Here is an 11,292-nt window from a genome sequence, read left to right on the forward strand (position 1 = left end):
TGCATTAGGGCTGGACAGTTGCGTTCGGGGCCGCTTGTGAGCCCCTTCAAACGGAGCTCACGAGCGGACACCCGAACGCAGGTGAGAAAGTAGCCTTAAACGTTGCATAACAGGTAAACTGGAAATTAGTGCAAAAGTATTACAATGGAAATCACAAAGAGCTCATGTAATCACGTTTGAGTCCTTTCTTTGGGTGCAAGCTTTTATGTTGCAATAAAACATTTTTAGTAAAATAGTGCAATTTATTAATGCAAGGATAGGCTCAAAAATAACTTGAGTCCTTTGACTTGAAGTGCCTGACGTTGAATCCTCTGGAAACTGTAAAAGTCAATTGTAATCCACAGGGATAAAAGTTAATTGTAATCCAAGGAGGTATAAAATGTTATATTAAAGCACATATTTAAGAACCATAGTTCCATGAGGTTATCAAGTAATCTGAGAAAGGGGATAAAACAATGAACTTGGACATGAGGGGTTAAATGCTGATGGGGGGGGAGTCCTTACTATGCATGACCATCAGGGTGAGGACAAACTAGGGCAACCTGGAATAAAAACTTTAAAACACACAATGCCAACGGGTCCTCACCCGTCAGGAATAGTCCATGACGTGGCTCCCAAATAGTTCCTTATTTTAGAGGAGGAAGCATTTAGAGGAAGGCATCCATGTCCTCCTCGCTACTAGAGCTACTAAAGCGCATAAGGGGGCGCTCCTGCCTCTGGTAGCTCATCGTCGCAGCAGTTGTTGTGCGCCACTGGCCTCTGGTGGTGGCTGTTGGAGTTGGCTGCGCATACAGCCTGGAGAATGCAGCCGTGACTTGCTGCAAGCCGGAAGCCCTAGCCGGTGCAGGGGGGTTCAAAACCTCTGGCTGAAGGGGCTCTGGTAGACACGCAGGGGGTGCCTGAGGCTGCTTCCAGGGCAGTACATAGGGCTGCACCTTGGGATTAAATGTCAACACCGAATTGTTTATCTGACCCACTCGTAGTGTTGGTGGCGCGGCCAGGTCCGGAATAAGGGGTGCAGGTTCTGGCTGGGGTTGTTCCCTAAAATGTAACCTGCCATCAGGGGTTTCTTGAAGGCATCTCACCTTCCCTGCAGAGGCTGGATCCTCCTGCCAGGTCTCCGGGGTGACTGCAGGGGTTAACGGCTTATCTAACAAAGTCACACTAGCAGTGAAGGGACCCTGTACTGAACGCATGGGGGTATATTCTACCTGATCCCCCGCGCACAGGTTGTGACGGGCCTGCGGCAGATAGTGGCGCTTCACTGAGCGATGGCCCACAAAGATCTCCGACCCGGAGTGGCTATCCTGCAGAAATCCAACTCCCCTTTCAGCGGAGAACTAGAGCACAGTCCCAGTACGCCTGGTGAGTTTAGGGTCTCCTGGCTGGGGGTAATCCACTACCTGCTTGACCCATTCCTCAATGGCGGACTTGTACTCCCATGCCGTCTGGGCGTAGGCGGTGATTTCCCACGGCACTTCGGGGTTTAGGCATCCCGGTTTTGTAGTAGGGGTAGAGGTACTGGGCGGCGGAGTGGAAACACCAGCCGCCTCCGCCGCACCAGTAGGTATCTTTAGCGGAGCAGGCCTAGGCCTGTTGGCGGTATCGGGAGCCGCGGGAAGTGGTGCAGGGGCAGGTATGGACCGGGCCTGGGCCCCAGGGAGCGTGACTGCTCCTACCTGGTGTCGGTTTCGGTGCCTCTTGGTAGTTGTTGTGGGGTTTGATCATCGTCCGCGGTGCAGGTTGGTCAGACACCTGAGCAGCAACATCAGCGGCGTTCTCCGCGGGGACTGGTTCAGCGTCGGCAGCCATCTTACGTGACGTCTCGCCTTCCGCGCTGACAGTAATGGAAGCGGAGGGATCCACAGCCTCCGAGGACTTGACCAGAGTCTTGTCTTCTTCCGCGGGAGTGGCAACAGCAACAGCGACCTTCTCTTCTTCGGCGCTGGTAAGGATAGGGGTTACAGACTCCGTAGCCACGGAGGGATCCACTGCCTCCGGGCTTGTGGAAAAGACGGAGGGACCACTTTTCCTCACTAACTGAGAGACTTGAATCTCTGGCGGGTGATCTTCATACACCGGCTCTCCTCCGATAACCATTTGGTTCCATTTTGGCACCGGGAATGCCATCTTTCTTGGCTCCTCTGTTGGGGTGCATTCAGGAAGTGAGGGTGGAGCCCAGAGGGAGGAGTCTTCACTCCCTTGGCTCACAATGTAAAGTTCGTGGTGGGCAGTCTTTAGTTTTCCCGCTTCAAGGGGGGCCTATTCGGCATCTTTGCGCTCTTCAGAGGGTGTTCCTGAGTTTTCCCGCTTCTGGGGGGCGTATTCGGCATGTTCTCGCTCTTGAGAGGGCATTCTTGACTTTTCCCGCTTTCGACAAGCATGGAGAGGCGGCGCCATTTTGCGAATATGGCAAATTAACCCTTTGAGTACTCGTGGGCACCGCATCGTGCTTTCTGGCACAGCAACAAGGCAATAAAGTCAATTTTCAGGGCTTTTGCACAATCTGTAAAGCTTGCAGTACTGTAAAACATGCACTTGGATCCTGTTCTGTTGGCACACAGCTCGATCCTGTTCGTGACGCCAAAAATGCAATGAGACGGACCGTGGTACGATTACACGGACACCAGATTATGCAGTGGGTCCGGATATGGGTATGTAAGTCTATCGTTTTTGTTCGTGACGCCAATTGCAGCGTGCGCAGGGTACAGTCTCAGGGCCCTTTAAGGTGTTGCAACTCACGTACCAGGTGAGGAATGCCAGAGTGGTGTAATGTCTCTGTGTAGCCGTAGTAATAGTGTCAACAGTGTCTCCTACCTTGGTACGGCTGGACTCCTGGATCCTGGCTCACTTGCAATAAATGAGTGTGTTGCTAGTAGGAGTAATTGAGGAACTTGGTAGCAATGAATGAGATCCAGACTTGAAATATAATTCAACTTGTCTTTACTAGAGGCAGCATTAATCCATATGAGTTACAGCAATAGTCTTGGGTCCCAGCAGGTATTGGCAATGTATGGCAGGGATTACTATCTCTTCTGCTTCTATCATATGCCTGGAGAATATGGCAGGAATCTGTCTTCTGCTCTGTCTTTCTTCTGCTTGGTATGGGACTGACTAGCTGAGGAGGAATTTGGCTTCTCCTGGTCTCTGGATGGTACTCACAGTTCTGCTCACAGGGAATGGTTCGTCCTGGAGTTCTGGAGGTGGCTGCTTGCTTGTCAACCAGCTGAGGCTGAAGGGCTCAGACTGGGAATGGTGATCTTTGGTCTCAACCGAGACAAGATCCTGCGTTGAGATCCCTAGAACTGGGAGCTCCTACCAGCACAGCCTTCCCCTAGCCGGGGTGGCTGGCACACTAACTGTAACTTCCTTCCCTCCCCATGAGGCAGGATGTGGGAACATTCCACCCCTCCTCAAAGAGGGGGGAGCTAAACTGGAATGTACTATTCCAGTCTAGATATGCTAAACTGTTACTAAGGCCCTGCTGACACATTGCTGACACCTGCTGGTGTACATGGAAATTACAGCAATGTACATTCAAACAAGGCTTAGAAAATGCACATTTGTGAGGGATATTACATAAAATCACATTAGATGACAAGGCACATGTTACCAACAAATAGTAGCGGGGAAAAAGAGTTTAGTAACATAACTCTGGGATGTTACACATGGCCTTCACCGCCCAGCAAACATACTATAATTTACACTAGAAACTGACGTAAATTATAGCTCAAATTCATGCCACTGTGATATCGGAGTTCCGTGCCTGCTAGCATCTCCTCCTGGATGGCTGCCAGAGTACTTACCATCTCTGATCCATGTTGTCTTTTGTTGCAGGCCATGCGCACCTAATACTTGCTTCCTTTAGGGCATGAGACTACTCCTAGAGGTAGCAGCTCAGTGGTACCTGCAGCAAACTCCAGGTCTTTATACAAGGGTCAAAGGGTGACAACCAGGGGTTGGAGTAGCAGCAAGTCAAATCTGTTCAATAGACACAGTGGGCCCACATCTGCTTCACTGTACATAGCTTGTGTAGATTTTACTTTCTGGAAAATGCAGGGCCAGTGATGCATATAGTTTATTATGAGGATTGCACACCTTAATAAATTAGGTGCATCGCGCCCCAGCATAAACTAGATCAAGACTGACATATGAACTGCCAGTTTAGATAAATTCCCCTCCAAAATTCTCACCTCACCTCATAGATGGCGAATTCAGAGATGTCACTAGTACCTCCTGAGCCCCAGTACAAAATGTGTAATAAGGCTGCCCTGAAACAATTTTCAGAAAAAAGCATATTCACATAGTGCCATCATATCATGCTGCTCTGGTATATGGGTGCACAATGGATAGCACAGCAGCCTTGTATTGCTGAGGAGGTTGCATGTTCTACCTGTTTTTATAAGGGTTTATTCTCTGTACTCCTACACTTCAAAAACTCCTTGGTTACTTGCCTTTATATGATATAAGGCCTCAAATGTGGGTGGCTGAAATAGGGGAATTAGAATGTGATCTCCACTGGGGACAAAGACAGTAGCTTTCCTTTTCTACACTATACTACATGCAATAAATTGTGTTTGGTAAAATTGAAAAAGTGAAAAAAAGACATGCTTAAAAATATCGGGAAGACATCTTAAAAATTCATTTGATGGGCCTCAGAAATGAAGATCTGAAATTGCCTGAAGCTGACAGACTGTAAATTCGATATGATGAAGCCGGGGGCAAGGTGAGAGAGTGACTGTATTACCTTCTTAAGCAAAGAGGAATTTGCCTCTCCCAGTTTTAAGCTAACATATAACAAAACAGCCTAAGGGCTTCATACATTCTAAAAAGAATGGTCTGAATCTACCAGGGGAGGTGTTTAACAGGTGTTGACCATACAACATTTTTTTCTGTAAGAGGATCTTCTCTTTGCAACTGAAACACCCCTTAAGAGCCTTATAAATAGAGTGTGAAGACCTCAGTCTTTATCCACGCTTCTTTGTTTTTTCATTGCTCTGGTCAGCTCCAGTAGCAATTCAACCACCATGTCCAACTATCGTTTAGGCTCTGCATCATCCTATCAAGTTTCAAGCTCATCTGGAGGCTTTGGTGGTAGTGGCTATGGAGGAAGTGGCTTTGGTGGTGGAAGCTTTGGTGGTGGAGGCTTTGGCTCAGGTGGGGGGTCCAATTCAGCATTCTCTTTGAGCTCTGCAATTGGATCTGGTGGTGGGTTCTCTTCTGGTGGCTTTGGTGGAGCAGCAGCTAGCAGCCTTGGTTCCTTTGGTGGAAGTGACAAGCAGACCATGCAAAATCTCAATGACCGTCTGGCTTCCTACTTGGATAAAGTGAGAGCACTGGAGGCTGACAATGCTGCCCTGGAAGTGAAGATCCGAGAATGGTATGAGAAACAACTTGGTGCTGGAGCTGGTGCAGCTTCCAAAGACTACAGCAAGTACTATGATATCATCAACGACCTGAGGAGCAAGGTACAGATCTTTTTGAGATATGTTTAATCTGTATGTGTTTACCCATACACTCTTGTATTAAAAGTATGCCCTAACCATAATGCCCTGTGTTTAAGTAAGTTGTTTGTACTATTAATCTGCGATTGATTAATTTTGGAAGCAATAGGCCCATAGCCATAGAAGATCAGGTTATTACTTTACTATAACTATAACCACAACATGATAGTATGATGTCTGGGTTGACTTCATATAGTATACTTTGCATCAAGACACATTTCTTGTTCTAAAATGACCGCCATGTTTACATATTTCCTTCATGAGTCATGTATATACAGGTGAAACTCGGAAAATTAGAAAATTAGAGTCCATTTATTAATGCAGCTTAAAATTAGAATTTTGTGAAAAGGTTCAATATTCTAGGCTCAAAGTGTCACACTGTAGTCAGCTAATTAATCCATACCCCCTGAGCAAAGGGTACCTCAAAATTGTGACTTTGGGGTTTCATAAGCTGTAAGCCATAATCATCCAAATTATAGCAAATAAAGGCTTGAAATATCTCGCTTTGCATGTAATGAGTCTATCTCATATGTTAGTTTCACCTTTTAAGTTGCATTACTGAAATAAATGAACTTTGCACAATATTCAAATTTTTCGGGTTTCACCTGTATACAGTTTCATGGCTTTCTCATCTGCATAAACAATCCTTTTGTTTTCCAGGCAACCCTAAAACAAACTTACTGTATATCCTTGTGTTATTTCTAGATTTTGGCTGCCACCATTGAAAACTCCCGTGTTGTTCTCCAGATTGACAATGCTAGACTGGCTGCTGATGACTTCAGACTGAAGTAAGACCAAGTACAAAATGTTGGGGGAGATTTAGCAAAACTGGTGTCAAGCAAAACTGGCTTAGTTGCCCCTAGCAACCAATCTGTTTAGTTCTTTTATTTTCAAAAGGAACTCTGAAAAATGAAAGGTGGAATTTGATTGGTTGCCATGGGCAACTAAGCCATTTTCCCTTTGCACCATTTTTGATAAATCTAGAATTTATGATGTAATGTATAGATGATATGTATTGTTAAATAGCTTTTAAGGCACATCAAAGAATAATGTACAAGCTATGCCAGTTGCCAAGCAGTGGCTTAAATATCTTCAAGTCACTGCTTATCACAAAGGACATGGTCAATGGGTGACAGTGCTGGATCCCATGTCATTGAGACTGAAAGTTGTAACTCCCAGAAGGGTTGGTGGCTTCTATTACCCAATGTCACAAGATCTTCTAGCAATGGCTGCCAGGAAGAGGAAGGTGGTCTGCCAAGGCAAAGCACTGGCATTAGGGCTTCCTAGGCAGTCTCCATGTACACTCATTTGCTTACATATAGAAAATTGAATAAAGGAAGATGCAAGGGCAATCTTTCTGACTTTACGTTCAACTACAGATTGCAATCTATAGTGTTTTTTTCTAGACTCTGAGTAGATTTAATGCAGAGCTTAACTTTCATCATAGTTTGCTCTATGCTCCTTTTTCCTATTCTGCATATTTTACTTTTTGCTTTTTTGTAAGGTATGAAAATGAGTTGGCACTCCGTCAGAGCGTGGAGGCTGACATCAATGGACTCCGTAGAGTCTTGGATGAGTTGACCCTGTCCAGAGGAGACTTAGAGATCCAGATTGAGAGCCTGAGTGAAGAGCTAGCCTACCTGAAGAAGAACCATGAAGAGGTAGGCATAAATTCAATTGTTTCTTTCATTAAGGCCTCATGCACATGACCGTTGTGTGCATCCGTGGCCGTTGTTCCGTTTTCCGTGATTTTCTGCGGACCCATTGACTTTCAATGGGTCCGTTGAAAACTCGGAAAATGCACCGTTGTTCATCCGCGGCCGTGATCCGTGTTTCCTGTCCGTCCAAAAAATATGACCTGTCCTATTTTTTTGACGGACAACGGTTCACGGACCCTTTCAAGTCAATGGGTCCGTGAAAAAACATGGATGCACACAAGATTGGCATCCGCGTCCGTGATCCGTGGCCGTTGACAACTTTCACACAGACGGATCTGCGATAAAAGCTTTTTCAGATGAGTTTTCACTTTGTGAAAACTCATATCCGACAGTATATTCTAACACAGAGGCGTTCCCATAGTGATGGGGACGCTTCAAGTTAGAATATACTGAGAACTGTGTACATGACTGCCCCCTGCTGCCTGGCAGCAGACGATCTCTTACAGGGGGCTGTGATCCGCACAATTAACCCCTCAGGTGCCACACCTAAAGGGTTAATTGTGCGTATCATAGCCCCCTGTAACAGATCAGGTGCTGCCAGGCAGGAGGGGGCAGACCCCCTCCCTCCCCAATATTATATTCATTGGTGGCCAGTGCGGCCTCACATCCCCCCCCCCTAGTTAAAATCACGTTCCGAATCCCCCATCATTGGTGGTCAGTGCGGCCTCACCTCCCCCCCCCCCCCCCCTTTGTAAAATCATGTTCCGAATCCCCCATCATTGGTGGCCAGTGCGGCCTCACATCTCCCCCCCCCCTAGTTAAAATCACGTTCCCCCATCATTGGTGGCAGTGGAGAGTTCCGATCGGAGTCCCAGTTTAATCGCTGGGGCTCCGATCGGTAACCATGGCAACCAGGACTGCAGTCCTGGTTGCCATGGTTACTTAACAATTTTTAGAAGCATTATACATACCTGCGAGCTGCGATGTCTGTGACCGGCCGGGCGCTCCTCCTACTGGTAAGTGACAGGTCTGTGCTATAAGCAATGCGCCGCACAGACCTTTCACTTACCAGTAGGAGGAGCGCCCAGCCAGTCACAGACATCGCAGCTCGCAGGTAAGTATAATGCTTCTAAAAATTGCTAAGTAACCATGGCAACCAGGACTGCAGTAGCGTCCTGGTTGCCATGGTTACCGATCGGAGCCGCAGCGATTAAACTGGGACTCCGATCGGAACTCTCCACTGCCACCAATGATGGGGGAACGTGATTTTAACTAGGGGGGGGGAGAGGTGAGGCCGCACTGGCCACCAATTATGGGGGATTCAGAACGTGATTTTAACGGGGGGGGGGGGAGAGGTGAGGCCGCACTGGCCACCAATGATGGGGGATTCGGAATGTGATTTTAATTAGGGGGGGGAGAGGGGAGGCCGCACTGGCCACCAATGAATGTAATACAGGGGAGGGAGGGGGGTCTGCCCCCTCCTGCCTGGCAGCACCTGATCTCTTACAGGGGGCTATGATACGCACAATTAACCCCTCAGGTGCGGCACCTGAGGGGTTAATTGTGCGGATCACAGCCCCCTGTAAGAGATCGGATGCTGCCAGGCAGCAGGGGGCAGTCATGTACACAGTTCGTAGGATATTCTAACTTGAAGCGTCCCCATCACTATGGGAACGCCTCTGTGTTAGAATATACTGTCGGATCTGAGTTTCACGATCTAACTCAAATCCGATGATATATTCTAACATAGAGGCGTTCCCATGGTGATGGGGACGCTTCAAGTTAAAATATACCATCGGATTTGAGAAAACTCAGATCCGATGGTATAATACGGACTCCTGACTTCACATTGAAAGTCAATGGGGGACGGATACGTTTGCAATTGCACCATATTGTGTCAATGTCAAACGGATCCGTCCCCATTGACTTGCATTGCAAGTCAGGACGGATCCGTTTGGCTCCGCACGTCCAGCCGGACACCAAATGACTTTTTTTTCATGTCCGTGGATCCTCCAAAAATCAAGGAAGACCCACGGACGAAAAAACGGTCACGGATCACGGACCTACAGACCCCGTTTTTGCGGACCTTAAAAAAAAACGGTTGTGTGCATGAGGCCTAAGGATACACAAATAGATGGATTAAAATGCAAAGATACAGTGATACCAATAATCAGATAATCATGATGATATGGAAAATATCATAGGTGACATAGCAGAACATGAGGCTTATGAAATATAACAAAACAACAAAAACTTATCCTCTTCATCTCTTACCATTAGCAAAGAATATACTTGAGAAATTATACTCACTATCAATACTGCCTATAAACTGAGGCATATATGAAAGGTTCTGGACTTCACTGCAAAATCTGTAACAGGCCCTACCACTTACCATGCGCCATTCATAATGTTTGTGTGTTCTGATGAAGCAGAGGGGCTCTTGGGGCTTTTCTGGCATCTAAGCATGTAGCTCAAAATCCTACATGTAGGACAAGAATACATTACATTTCCTTAGTGCATTAATATGATTTCATATATCTCAATGAACAGGAATTGCAGATTGCAAAGAGCAGCTCTGCTGGCCAAGTCAATGTAGAAATGGATGCTGCACCAGGTGTGGATCTCACTAAGCTTCTGAATGACATGAGAGCAGACTACGAAACACTGGCAGAGAAGAACCGTAAGGATGCAGAGGCATGGTTCAACCAGAAGGTAAGATTGTTTCCCTCAAAGTTATCTTTCATGCAAAAGTGCTTTTAAAAGAAACTAACATAAAACATGCTTAACTATTCCAGAGCAATGAACTTAAGAAGGAAATTTCAGCTGGTGTGGAACAAGTGCAGACAAGCAAGACAGAAATTTCTGACCTCAGACGTACCCTCCAAAGTTTGGAGATTGAACTCCAGTCTCAGTTGGCAATGGTAATAAATTCAGTATAGAAATATGCAATATAAAAAAATATTGATTATAATAACAAGTACAGGGAAATCTTTCCCAAAGACTACTTCTTTCAGAAGACCACACCCTTATCCAGACCAGGTTTACAGTTTCATCATATACTATGTATAGTGGCCATCTTTCTTGAGTGGACCACCACTCTAGAGGAGCGTTTTTCAATCTCATTTTGAAAGGCCGTCTAAAAAAAGTTTCACTGTATTTACACAGTTTTTCTGAACCTGAACATCTCTAGGCCATTCAATTGAAGATTTTTCTAATCAATTGGCAGGTTAAGAAGCTGTTGATTATTTGCCTGCATCTTTTACTCACCTATTGACTCTTTGATTGCGTTTATTTGGCATACACAAAATAACGTTCTTTTTACCCTATTTTAGAGAAAATCACTTGAAGATACATTGGCTGAGACAGAAGGTCGCTATGGTGCACAACTTCAACAGCTCCAACTTGTTATTAGTGGAATTGAGGAACAGTTGATACAGATCAGATTAGACATTGAGAGACAGAGTCAGGAATACAGAGACCTACTTGATATCAAGACAAGGTTGGAAATGGAAATTGAAACATACCGCCGCCTTCTGGATGGAGAACTGGGGTAAGCACAAATGATACAGCAACTCTAAAGAATCATTATGGTGAGCCTTTCTAAATGTAAAACTAGGCCAAAGAAAAGTCTAATATTTACTAGTACTTATTATTATTAACTAGTTCTTAAAGGGGTTGTTTAATCTTAGATATTGGTGGTATATCGCTAGAATATGCCACCAATGGCAGGTAGGTGCATTAATGTCCAGAACAGGACCATGAAAGTGAAGCAGAACAATCTATTTTCAGAAGTCCCAAAGAAATGAACGGTAAGTGCACTGTACATGCTCAGCCACTCTCCATTCACTATTGTGGGACTGCTTGAGATGGAGTAAGTGCTTGGCTAGAAATGAATAAAGGGTGGCCGCACATACTCAGCTGATCGCTGCTCACTTCAGAGACCTATTTAGGAGGAAGTTGTGGGTCCTACCACATCTAATGATATGCCACCAATATCTTAGATGAGACAACTCTGTTAAATATTAGTCAACAACAACACTAATTCTTATCGGAAAATCTATTGTTATATATTTTAATCCAGGGATGAGCAACCTCCGGCACTCCATCTGTCTTGAAACTATTACTCTCTG

The 11,292-nt window shown here is 45.7% G+C and overlaps 1 protein-coding gene across 1 annotated transcript; it reads left to right on the forward strand.

The window, feature by feature from the left end:
- Positions 1–5,270: 5,270 nt before the first annotated feature.
- LOC121003044 (keratin, type I cytoskeletal 47 kDa-like) lies at positions 5,271–10,716 on the forward strand. Its single transcript, XM_040434592.1, has 6 exons — positions 5,271–5,468; positions 6,210–6,292; positions 7,009–7,165; positions 9,713–9,874; positions 9,958–10,083; positions 10,495–10,716. The coding sequence occupies exons 1-6, from the start codon at positions 5,286–5,288 to the stop codon at positions 10,714–10,716; spliced, it is 933 nt and encodes a 310-aa protein (XP_040290526.1). The 5' UTR covers positions 5,271–5,285.
- Positions 10,717–11,292: the final 576 nt, after the last annotated feature.

The sequence above is a fragment of the Bufo bufo genome, chromosome 6, assembly GCF_905171765.1.
Source record: "Bufo bufo chromosome 6, aBufBuf1.1, whole genome shotgun sequence".
In the NCBI taxonomy this organism is placed as follows: domain Eukaryota; kingdom Metazoa; phylum Chordata; class Amphibia; order Anura; family Bufonidae; genus Bufo; species Bufo bufo.